This window comes from Drosophila innubila (assembly GCF_004354385.1).
Source record: "Drosophila innubila isolate TH190305 chromosome 3L unlocalized genomic scaffold, UK_Dinn_1.0 0_D_3L, whole genome shotgun sequence".
NCBI lineage: Eukaryota > Metazoa > Arthropoda > Insecta > Diptera > Drosophilidae > Drosophila > Drosophila innubila.
In genome coordinates, this window is record NW_022995376.1 from 3081684 (window position 1) to 3095545 (window position 13862).

The 13862-nt window shown below is 32.7% G+C and overlaps 1 protein-coding gene across 1 annotated transcript in view; it reads right to left on the reverse strand.

Moving 5' to 3' along the window:
• Window positions 1–13862, reverse strand: part of LOC117788611 — a 74123-nt gene that overhangs the window by 37457 nt on the left and 22804 nt on the right. Inside the window, exon 3 of the mRNA XM_034627419.1 lies at window positions 1496–2036. Within this exon, the coding sequence (XP_034483310.1) occupies window positions 1496–1925 (430 nt within the window). The 5' untranslated portion in view covers window positions 1926–2036. The remainder of the gene's footprint in view (window positions 1–1495; window positions 2037–13862) is intronic.

Below are 13862 nucleotides of genomic sequence, written 5' to 3' on the forward strand. Positions count from 1 at the left end.
CCGGATCGAGATCGAGGCCTATAACTACAACAACGCCTATGCCAAAGGCTGTGCCACAAAGAGTTATGTGCTAAATTAAATTTGCAAGCGCAGCCTACACTCAGCGAAAAATGTTTAAAAATGAGTACACTTTTAATTAAATATTTTGACCTATGATTTAACTTTAAATATGGCTTTATCAATAGAATTCATATTAAATAGAAATTTAGGTATTTACAAATTAAATAATAAACACTTTGGCTATAAAAGATTTCATAGTAAATATGCAAAATATAATATTAAATTTACAGACTTGAATCTGCATCGAGTAAAATTCAATTGCATTCATTAAATATTTTTGAGCTAAGTATGACGTCGATTTTAAAGACATTTTAAAGATAAAAGTAGGTAATAACTGAATAGAAAAATTATCCTGCAGGAATAATTAAATTTTTTTAAATTAATAAAATTAAATTGCATTCATTAAATATTTGTGAGTTAAGTATAACGTTGATTTTCAAGACATTCAGTTATTATAAAAGTAGATAATAAGTGAATAGAAAAATTATTCTGCAAGAATATATTAAATTTTTCTATATTAATAATACTTTAGATTCTATAAGATTTAGAATTCTAAATTAAATATAAAAAGTATTTGACTTGAATATAAAAAAATTAAAAACCATACATATTGTTTATATTAAATTAAATAAGCTAAATAAAAATAATATAATATTTTTATTTACATTCCTGGCAAGGTTTTTTTTATATGAAGCTTGACAGGAATTTTTATTTTCGGGCCTGCTGAAGTCAGGCCTTTATGTAAATATTATTATATTATTTTTATTTAATTTAATATAAACAATATGCATGTTTTTTATTTGCTAATATTCAATTGAAATATTTTTTATATTTAATTTAAAATTCTAAATCTTATAGAATAGAAAGCATTAATACAGAAAAATTTTATTATAAAATTATTTTATTAAGTGTTGAAAATTTTGTAATATATTCAATTTGATATATTTATGTTGATTGGATTTTTTAATTTGATGTTACAAATTCCAGTGAAAGTTAAGTATAATTTAAGTTAATTTAAAATGTTTCTTATTTAATTTTTATACACTGTCTATTTAAAAAAAATAAATTTAAGCTAGCAATTATTGCTGCCAAGCGTTAATTTCTCTGAGTGTAGGGTATGGGGATCAGGTTTGGTTGAGGCTACGGCTTTTGGGACTGCACTGGGACTGGCAGCGGGATTGGGATTGAGATTGGGCTCAACGCCGAAAAGCAATCGCGCCACGCACGCCCAACATCAGTTTGATAAATTGATATCAGCGATCGATGGTGAGGAGCAAGTAACTCTCGTATTGTCTGCTCGCTGTTTTTTTTATGGCGAGGAGTTACCAACTGGGACGGGCTGAGTTTTTAATTGAAAAACGCGACTAGGCGACTTGGAGACTTGGCGATTGCAATGTTAGAGGAGTTATCGCGATATCTCGATATCGCCACTTACCTATCGAACCGTCCAGGGAGTAGGCATTACGCTGCCAGGCCCACGTGCATAGATCACAGGTGGTCAGACCGTCAGCGGCGACGCTTTCATCCAGAAAGGGCGGACGTGGCGGCGGTGGCACAAAATGCCCATTCCACAGTCCATTCTCGCTGGCATCGAAGGCCAGCGGCGAGTCAAATGTGTCCACCTCAATGGCATTGGACCACCAATCATCGTCCAATGGATTATAGCCAGTGTCCACTGTATCTGGCGCTGCCAATTGACTGTCTAGACTTGCATCATGTTCCGTTGCGGGCGTTGGATGTGCTGCCAGTGAATCCAGTCGGGAATTGGGAAATGCCGATCTCAATGTTGACGTTGCATCCTCATCCTGATCCTGATGCTGATAAATATCACTGCCTCCGCCTGCAGCCGGCAGTCTAGCAAACATTTTTTCAGCTGCTATTTTATGACAAGGCGACAAGTGTCTGTCTCTCTCTCTCGCTCACTCGCTCACTATTTATGCCACTTGCATTGCCGCTTGGGTGTTCCAGCAACGAGTCTGCAAAAAAAAAATTAAAACCAAATATCGTACACATTTATTAAGAAACTTGTCACAAATTATTACAAAAAATATTAAAAGACTAGCTAAAAATATGTATTGCCAAATATTGTCAAATTTGCGGCAACTTGCAACCTGCAACCTGCAGCTTGTTAGCACTTTTTTGAAAGTTGTCCCCACAAAATGTTGCCGCTTAGTTAATCAATATATATGAATATGGTATAACTTGAATCACTTTAAAGACATTGTTCCGATCAATGGAAACCTGTGAATAGTTCATTAAGCAGCTTGTGCCGTGGGTTGTAGACAGTGAATTGAGAGTTAAGCAATATTTACTATACTCTGTTTTAGCAAATAATTTCTTAAATTTTGATAAAATAATTACTAAATCAAATATCTTCAAAAAATAATTTAGTATTAAGTTTATCAAATTTTGTAGTCGAATAAAAAGGCATTTATTGTATTTAAGCAACAAAATACTTATTTTATTAACAATTTTTTGTATTTAAAGAAGACAAAAAATTTGATTAATATCATAGAAATATATAAAACTTTGAAACAATTTTTTAACAAATGAAATAAAATTTTTTAACTTATATTTTTATAAAAGGTTAGTAATAATTAGCTTTCTCAGTCATATTTATATTATGTATTATTGTTAAATATTTATTATTACATATTTGTAAATCTTCTGAGCCTACCCAAAATTAAATTTTTTTAAAAATTTATTTACGTCAACTAAAGCATGCGAAAAAAATATAGTGTTAAAAAAAAGATTTAGGGAAGTTTTTTCAATGTCTATTTAGAGGGTTTGATAAATATACAACATATATTTTGACATAAAATGTATTGAAATCAATGTCAAAATTGAACTTATATGTTTTATAAAATTTAAGGAGACATTTAAAAAACCGTAACTTAAACAAATACAAGTGGTAATTAATATTAATATTAATGTAAACAAAATTTAAATTTATAGCTAAGTTTATAAATCCAAAGACTTGTTAACAATTGTCTATTGACAATAAAAATAAATGGAAATTATTCAAGACAATGTATAAAATGTTCGTAAAATAGTTATATTTTGAAAAATCAATTCTGAATCTGAGAAATTTATTAAATGTTTGTGAGATCTTAATTATTTAAATGAAATATGTCACATTAAAAATTATTTCTTAATTTAAAAATGTATTTAAACAATTAAGAGCTGAATCTTTACTGAATTTAGCATAGAAATTAGCAAATACAATCTAATCGAACATTTAAAATAAATTTAAGATATATATTTTAAGGTTGTTTTTTTTTTCTAATATATTTAATACGCCTTCAGTAGCCAAGTCTTATCTAAGACATTAAGTTTAATATATCTGTGGTCGGCTTGCCACTTGGTATAAGGCTCTTGGGGCAAACTAATGTTGCAGTTCCACCTTTCTGCATAAAGTCTACAATAAAGACTTCAAATTGCAGGCGACCAACATGGAAGGGGCGTGGCCTATGCAAACAGAGTTGCATTGTGTGAGTCAGGCTTAGGTTGACTTTGTAGCAACAGCAACAGTTGCTGCTGTTTGGGGCAGCAACTATTGGTGGTCTGTATTACACGTTGTAGTTGTAGTTGCTGTTATTGTTTCCGCCTGACATACATTAATCAATGCGGGAAAGGCGTCTGTCCGTCTGTCTGTCTGTTCGTCTGTCTGTGTGACACTAATGAAGTATCTTAACAAGATACGAAATATGCGATAAGCCAGGCTAATAAAAGAGTACCGTTAAATAAATAGCCAGTTAGATTGCCAGCAACAAGTAGAAGAAAAATAATAGTTGAAAAAAAAAAAAACAGCAAGTACTCGTACTTTAACTAAACAGTTCAATGGGTCAGCGTTACATGAAGATTCGTTTCGATTTCGCTTCGTTTCATTTCGTACAGGAAAAAAAGTGAAAATCCCATTCAGACAACAAATGTGCTAATCAACTCCGGTCAGGCAAGCGATCATCTAACAGAAATTATACTTATCTTTTCACTGTGATTTATAAGCCGGCAATTACAACCCCAACTCGCTGATCGCCCATTATGCGCCATAATAATGCAAAAAAAAAAAAAAAACAAAAAAGGAAATAAAAAACTCCACAGAAAAATACAAGAAAAATACCAAACAATGGCTGTAGCCGAAAATAAAAATAGTGAAATACAGAAATCATTTATCATAATCATTGTGATTGATTCGTTGAGAAAAGAAGTAAAGAAAATAAGTATAAAAAAAAAATATCAAAGTAAATATCACAAGTGAACAACAAAAATCTTATATTTATCGTGGGGTTATGACTTTAACACTGAGAAAATTATTCTGAAAATCAAGTTTAAAATTCTTGAATTTATTGAGAATATGATTGTTAAATTTTGACTGTATGCGGAAAATAATTAATATTAATTTCATACTTGTTTTAATCTGTTTTTAGTATTAAACATTTTAAGACGTAAGTAATTAACTAGAATATTAAAGAAAATATTTAAAATAATAAATATTATTTTCATACTTGTTTTAATCTGTTTTTAGTATTACACATTTTATGACTCAAGTAATTAACTAGAATATTTAAGAATTAATTTTTTTTGTTTTGGGAGTACCCCATTTTTTTGCAGTGTACTCGCATTCAAAGGCGCCCGCTCATCAGGCATATAAACGTTGCTTATTCTTGTCTTTGTTGTTGTTGTTGTTGCTGGTGTTTCACGTCTTTTGGCTCACGAAGTCATTCAGTCAGTCAGTCAACTGCGTTACCTCCTGGTCAGCCATGATAAAAAAATATATATATATATAAAAACTCTTGATTCGTTTACTGACCGGTTAGCAATTGAACCGCAGTGTTGCTTTTGACCGCAGCGAATCAATACAGAAATTTTAGAAGGCGAGAGGCGGGTGCAGTGTGGAGGGGGAAAGGGCAATAGTGCGAATTCTTATATCAATTTTTTTTTTTTTTTTGTGTACTTCCCAATTCAACATTGCGGTCAACTTGGCTACGAGTATAAGAAAAAAATTGCTTTCGAATATTATCAATCATGCGTGCAGACATTTTTTTTTGCCCATTTGTTTCTCCCGCGGAATTCAAAGTGTTTTTAATGGCTTAATTGTGTTTTGTTCTTATTTTTTTTTAAATTGAATTCTTACACTTCAAAGACAAGCAGTAAAAGAAAAATTAAAACAACATTTTGTTCCTAGAATAAATAATTATTTGGATCTATTTATAGATTATAATCTATTATCTTGACTGATTTCCGTGATAGTTTTACACTTAAGGTCAAGTCCAAATGACAAAAAAAACCTTCGTTTAAAACTACGTAAAATTTTCAACAGGTTAACATAGATTTCAATTTTTCAGCCTCTTCTATGACATTTGCAACCTATAAGTCAAAAATGGAAACGAACAAAAATCTAATCTAATCATACATACAAAGAAAAATCTTCTCAAGGAACTGAATATAAATGGGACCCAACTTCTATATAAAGACTAATAGAAATTTCTTGCAACAATTTAAACAAAAAAAATATAAGCTGTTTACACTACGTGTAAAAATAAAATATGTCAAGTCTTTTATTTTGTTAACTATAATGTATAAACTGTACATATTTGCTAGGTACAGAAATAATAGGATTATAAAATAATTTTTTCATTTTATATAACTGAAAAAATGTTGTTTCAAATATAAAAACTTGGAAAATGTATTTTTTGTTTAGAATATGAAATATTTGCATTTTTGTATATAATTTTGTCGAAGTATTTACTTGACTAACTGTATGTCTTTTCTATTTTTGAATCAACATTCTTTCTACAGTCAAATAACCTTTTGTGCTTTATATTTACAGGGTATTAACAGGTAAGCATTTGCAGCAACACTCGAAAAGACACACATTGCATTCTTTTTTCTTGATTAAGCTGTCGCACACTGAACTGTCCCCCTTCCCCCTTCTGTTACCAACTTTGTATCATGCATAAGTACGATATTTTGGCTATGGATCTCTTTTGGCCATCTTCCATATTAATCACGCCGCATGAGTTGCTTTCAGCAGACAATGGCGCGATATGGTCAACTCACCGAGAGCTGCATTTTTTTAAATTTTATTTGCAATTTTTTTTTGTTGGCAACATGAGATACAGTTACTGCAAATCTGTTTGGCCAAGTTTTTAGTTAGCGTTTTGGCAGTTGGAAGTGCGTTTCAAGTGCGTTAGTCAAGTGACTTAATTTATATTTATGAAACACAGCACGAACATTAACCGAGCCGCCTTTTGGCCAGCATTTAGTCCGGGCCAAGACTTGGGCCACAGGCACTGCAAATTGTCCAACTGCCGAACTTGTCGAAGAGTTATGGTTTTGACCCACAACATGCCAAAGAGACATTGCGACACACACACCGTCTTGGCCAACTGTTTTTTATGAGCCAAACTGGACTCGACACTGGCCGTAATAACAATTTAGGCTTGTTTGGCGTCGCGGCTGGCAATTTTTCACATTAATTACAAATTACAGATTTATTAGGTATGAGAGCCATGTCTTGGTCGAGACGTTGCGTCGTTGGGCGTGTCACGCCCCCTGACCAAAGCCGAGCCTCGCCAGCATCCATTCCAGGGCCTTTTTTAATACCCTTTAAGAGGGTATTTTAATTTTGTCAGCAGAAAGTCGCTTAATTTTAGAGCTAACTCATTGAAACTTGGTACAGGCTTGACTTTTTGAAGCAGACAGTACATATGTCAAAACTGGGCGGATCGGATGACTATATGACAGCTATATGATGTCATAGCAAGGATCATTCAATAATAATGCTTTAGTATTAAATTCTTATATATTTTTTGAGATACCTCAACTTATTTTATAAATATTAAATTTTGTATTATTTTATACATCCTGACCAAATTTATAATAAATTCATTCACTATATCAATTATCTTCCATAGAAACGATCAGTTGAAAATCAACCTTTAGTATGAAAATTCGAAAAGTTTTAGACATATCTCAAGCAATTTTATAGAGTATACATTTGGTAGTCATTTATACACACTGTCCAAATTTTTTTGAAATTGCACCACTATATCGCATAGCTGCCATAGAAAGGATCAGTTCAAAATCAAACTTTAGTATGATAAACTTTTTTATCTTTTCAGATATCTCAACTAATCTCTCAGAATATGCAATTAATATTGTTTTACGTATCCTCTACAAATTTGGCTATTAACTGACTACTATATCATATAGTTATCATAGAAACGATCGTTCGAAAATTAAAATTTTGTATGAAAAATTTTCTTCTTCTTTCAGATATTTTCACCAATTTCACAGAAAATGCATTTAGTATTAGTCTTATAATTCCTGAATAAATTTAGTCCTAATAGGACCGCTATATCATAAGGCTGTCATAGAAACGATCGGTCGAAAATTGAGTACAGGACTCAGCAAGGGTATCAAATCTTCGGCTAACCCCATACTCTTTCTTTCTATGTTGTTGTCTTTCCTTACTGCCTTGCTTTGCTTTGGCACTGTTCACTTGCTGCAGCTACGCAAAACTTGGCTTAAATATTAATGAGTGCTGTAATTTGTTGCATTGTATGTAATAAATTAATTTGTGTGCGTCGTGAGAGTCGCCTCGACTTTGCCGACTGACGTTTCTAGACCGAGTGGCGCAAGCGAAATTTGCATATGAGGCACAAAGCACTTGCAACTTTGCCGACTGGCCAGTCAGTTAGTCAGTTAGTCAGTGAGTCAGTCAGTCAGTCAGTCAGGTTGTACTTCCCACTCTCGGGCAAGGCATGCTACACAGAAGTGCATGAGTAGGCACTCAAAAAGTACTTGCCACTAGACTGATTATAGTCAATTCGTTGAATTGGACCACCAAGTGGCAGCAGCACCACCACCACCACCACAACCACCACCAATAACAGCAACAGCAGCAGCAGCAACAACATTCAACAGTCAACAGTCCACGACAGACATATCGTGGAATAGTTGGCTAAGCCACTGAACAGGGCAAGCAGCCCAGTCATTGTCAGCGTCATCCACATCCACATCATCATCATTATCATCATCATCATCATTCTCATCATCATTCTCATCTTAATCATCGCCAGCGACACCAACACAAAATCCATGCGTGTCTTTGCACAGTGGTGCGAAATCACAACAATGATGAATGGAATAATAATAAATTTACTAAAGTTTAAATCAGAGAGTGCAAAGAGATTTTAATTTTTGAAATATACATTTTTAAATAAAATGTGTTAAAGCTTCTCAAAAAGTTTTGTATAATAAATAATTTTCTTAACATTAAATTTCAACTGTTAGTTAAATATCGTCACATAACTTTTATTCTAAAACAACGCTTAGAACTAAAAACAAACTAAGAGCTATATTACAAATATTTTTGGTATGTTGTAATTATTTTTATAATGAAACAAAACCATTAAAATATATTATTATTATTTATAATAGGTTGTGTACTATTTTGATATTTTTGGTATTATTTACTTTATAATAAGTACAAATAGTTGTTATAATGTAGTTAAAATTACTAATTAATATAGTTGAACAATCTTGTATATTAATAATTAAATTAAGAGGTAATGTATTAACTTGCTTGCAATTAATAATGTGTATTTTTCACAATCATAAAATAATCACAATAATTTAATAGAACTTTTGTAAACTGGTTATTAATATTGATTTTATTTATTAAAAACATTAAAAAAAGAAATAGTGTTTACATATTGAATGAATACCAAGAAAGACTGGCAACACATTTAACATAATCAGTTGAGCTTTAGCATAAATTGTTCTGTTTCATTAAGCAAAACACTTCATTAATTTAGTTATTACAATGAACTGCTTGATAAGCATTGCTCATCATCATAAAATTTTATTGCAATTACTCAATTAATCAGCAGTTTTCTAATTCAATTAATCAATTCATTGAAGTAGTTATTTGATTAAGTTTTTAAGTGCTGAACATTAATGCTTTTAAGTGCTGCAAATGTTCTAGCAATTATAATCCCACAAAAAAAACATCTACACGAGGTAAAAGTCTAGTGACGAAAGCAATTTCAAGCCCCAAAATTTCTGATATCCAAATTTGTGACGAACAAAATTCAGTTAAATATAAAAATGTTAAATAAAAATATAAAGTTATAAAAAAAAAACGAGCTGCCGTCCGCAGTGATCAGCTTTGTTTTAATGCATTTTTATTATATTCTACACAAATTTATACTATTTTTTTGGGTTAACATTAATTTTGTTACATTTTCTATAGCACTTGCACCACTGTGATCCGCAAACAGCGCCAGCGCCAATAAAAACGTAAATGGCGCGTGATTGTGAGGCGTCTTCTTCTAGTGGCATTCATACACATACCCCTACACACACACACACACACACACACACACACACACACACACATAGAAACCATAACAACAACCACTTCAAGATGGCCACAAGAGTAGCATCTTATTTTGTTGCCTTTTGGCTTCGATGGCGGGCCAATGGATAAACAGGGAGGCAACTGATGTGGGAAGGGGGTGTAAAGAGCAGAGAAGAGAAGAGAAGGGGGGCAGGGGGTAAGAAGTGGGGTGGGTAGAGTCAGGAATGAAGCTACATAATGAAAAGAGTGTGTGAAGAATTTTAAATTCAAAATTGCATGAAAAGTCGTGAGTCGCAAATAGCTTGTTGCTGTTGTTGTTGGTAGTAGTTGTTGGTAGTAGTTGTTGCTGTTGTTGTAATTGTTGTTGCTGTTGTTGTTGGTAGTTGTTGGCATAGCTGTAGGAGCAGACAGATATCCTACTCATCACTTGAGAAAATGAAAAAACAATCATAAACAGCAGGCAGTACACAATAACAACAGCAACAACAACAGCCACAACAACAACAGCAGCCACAGCAACAACAACTACTACCAACAACAACAACAACAGCAATGCTCAAGTGTATACCAAGTAAAAACCACTTGAAGTAGAAAAAAAAATGAAAGAAATAAAAATGAAAAACTTGTGCCTTTTGGTTTATGTATGTTTCTGGCTTTGAGTTGTTACCTGTTGCCAATTGTTGTTGTTGTTGTTGCTGCTTTCATTGCACTACACCTGTTCCCAAGCCTAGGCAAGGAGAGGTGTGTGTGTGTCTCAAGTGTGTGTGTGTGTTGCAAACGAATTCACTTTTGCCCACTCGCCGAGTCGCGGCTTAATAAAGTTATTATAATTTAAGCGTTTTGATTATGCGCCTGGTAATGTTTAAAATACCAATGCAAGCACCTTTCCCCCTTTCCCACCATTCCCTCCATTCCCCCTACCCCTTTTACCACACTCTTAACGAGTTTACAGCGGGGGCGCTGCCTCCTTTGACTTGATTTCTCTACTTCTCTCTTTTTCCCCTTCTATCTCCCTCTCTCTCTCTTTCTCTCTGTGTGTGTGTGTGGGGGTAATCTTTGTGATTGGTTGCGATTTGCGTTTAATTTTGTTGCTTTAAGTGTTGCATGCACCACGACGCTCGCATGCTTCCCATTGGCAATACTACATACAGTTAGTCAAGTAAAAGCTTTGACAAAATCAAATATTTACACATTTTTTTTTTAATAAAAAAAAAAGGTACTTTTAATATATATTTAATTTGAATACCTATATAATGTCGAAAAATAGCACAAAATTAAAATTTGGAAATAAAAATTCGGAAAAAACAATACATTTAAATAAAATGTTTTTGATTTTGACTTTGAAACTGTTTCCAATCACTGTTTTATATTTTCGCCAAGTTTCAGAATTAATCTGAGCAAAAAGACATAACATTTGTTCGAATAATTTAATTAAAAATAGCTAGAAACAAGAAGAGTAAATAAATACGAATATTGAAAGTTTTTCTTATTTCCATTTCTGAATTTGTGTACTTCGATATTTCTATAGGTTTAAAATTGTCTTCTTTCCTAATATTTTTCTCAGTTAAATTTTTGAATAGTTTATGACTCTCGTTTTTCTTATTTTTATTTCAGAATTTTCGTACTTTGGTATTTCTATAGGTTTAAAATTGTCTTCTTTTTGTATTCCTAATATTTTTTTCAGTTAAATTTTTGAATAATTTATGATTCTTGTGTTTAGCATCCTTATTTTGATTTTTAAAAGTTTTATACTATGATTTTAATTTTTTCTTCATTTTTGTAAATCCAAAAAAAATATTAGGAATTCGTGTTAGGTAGCTTTATTCTAACTCTTGTTTTATTTTTCTTTCTTTTAAAAGAAAAATTATATGCAATGAAGTAAGTTATTTATTAAACTAAAAAAAGGAAATGTGTGAATTTTTTGATATTGTCAGAACACTTTCTTGACTAACTGTATGTGCATGTAGTATGCGCAACACATTGATGCTGTGCCCACTGTGCGGGGGTGCTTTGCTTACATGTTGCCTCCAGTTGTTGTTGCTGTTGTTGTTGTTGCTCTTGTTGTTGCTATGATTTTGTTCAAGTCTTTATTAGAGAGGCAAACGCTTTGGAACTGGATTCGCAGCACGTCGTCAGACTTGCAACATTTGCAAGAGGCATCAAGGCAGTTAATTGGTTGTGGCATGCTCATCCGCTCCACTTTGCCACAGATCACGTCAACGATGACTAATGCAACTTTTGGCAAAACCAACTAAATGAGTCAAATAAATTTTGTCACATTTCATTTCATAACTACAACATTTAATTAAGATAACCTCGTTTTTTAGCGATTGAAAGTTAATTTTACCAAAAACTATTGAAACTTTTATATTTTCAAAGATTTTCTTTACCTTAATAAAACTTTTGCTTATTCTTACCCAACTTTTTCCCAATCTCACCCCACGAAATACTGTTAAATATCTTTAATATCCAACTAATTAGCCACAACCTTACATATTTTTCATGTCAACCTTACTAGCTTTGAAATAATAAAATAACCACCTTATCAACACATTTTTGTCAAGCTAACCTCACTTTTTATCAACCTAACCTCACATTATAATTACTGTTAAATATCTTAGCTTTAAATTTAACCTAAATATATAACTAGATTCCTTTAAGACCAATTAATTTAACATAACCCCACATTTTTGTCAAGCTAACCTCACTTTTTATCAACCTAACCTCACCTTATAATTACTGTTAAATATCTTAGCTTTAAATTTAACCTAAATATATAAGTAGATACCTTAAACACCAATTAATTTAACATAACCCCACATTTTTGTCAAGCTAACCTCACTTTTTATCAACCTAACCACACACTTGCTGTAAGTTTAACCTAAATATATGAGAAGATGCCTTTCCTCATTACAAAGCCCCAATAAATACAGCATAACCCCAAATTTTTGTCATGCTAACCTCACTTTTTAACTGAGCTTAACCTCACTTTCATAGCCAGTCTTCAATTTAACCTCATTCTCTGATTGAACACACACACACTTTCTATGTCACACTGAAAAAGGTGACAATTACTTTCAATTTTGCAGCAACTGGTTGCCACCTTTCGGTTGCAAGTAACTGTGGAAAATATATGTATATATATAGACGATATTTAATGTGGATGCAACGTGATGCAAGAAAAAGAAAAGAGCTGCAGCTGATGCTTCAATTTCACTGTGCACTCATAGGCATACCACACTTATTTGCCACAGTCACAACTCGCTGAACTCTTGCCCTTTATGTCGAGCATTTATGCCACAGGCATTTTTATGGCCAGACCTGCTGAATGCTGAATGCTGCCTGCCGCATGTTGCATGTTGCATGCTGTGGCGGAGCAGTGGAAAGTGCAACATGATAGCGAGACAGCCGATGATCGCCAGCTTCGATTTGTATCGCCTTTGTGGCACCATTGGATCCGTGCCGCGTGCTGCATAGATTTGTAACTTGCAGCCGATTCATTTTACATTGCGCTTTTCATATTTCATAATAGACTGGAGACTTCGACTGGGACTGGGTCTGGTCTTGGACCTACAGCAGACCATTTGGGACCCTGGGGGCCATAAAAGAGCGAAAAGCGAAAGTCGTAAAAACTTACACAGCGCTTTGTCATATGCAAAATCAACAAATTCCCAACTCCGGCTTCGTCTCCGCTCCCAACTCTGCCTAATTTAATTTTATTTATTTTTATTTACTCTTTTTTTTTGTTTTTTTTTGTTTGAAACAATGGTTCAGCATTTGAAAACGTTCACATAAAAATCGGACGCAAAATCAACTCAACCTCAAGCTCAAGTTCTTTTTTTTATGGCATCGATTCGGAATGGTAAGTGAGTATAACATAAAGGGGTCCCTCTCATATTATATCATAAAAAACCCCTACGAAAAACCGCTGAAATCTTTATGGGCTTTTGTCATTTTGCTTGGATCAAAGTCGCACATTTATTCAGTTTGCCTGCAAATCAAGTTTTCTACAGTTTTATGAGCTGTAATATATTTGCCAAAAAAAACTTTTCAAATTGCCTAAAAACCCAAAAAAAATGTTAAATAAACTAAATGTATAACAAAGGCAATAAGCGTGCATTTTATTGATGATTCTGTTTGGCATTTAATCATCAGCTTTACGACCGCCTTTGATTAGCTATGAAACTATTTAAACAAATTTGAATTAGGCAGCAAAATATCATAAAAACTGGTGAAAAAGAACAGTGTATACCCTTATTTGACACAAAATTAAACAAAACATGGACTTATAACTCATTTTCATAAGGCAACTTTACGAAAGAGACATATGATTTTGTTGAAATTCGATCAGAGTGCCTATAATATTCTAAGATTTACAAATGCTTAATTTTTTTTGGAAAATCTCTAGTAATATAAAATTTTTTTTGCAAAAACT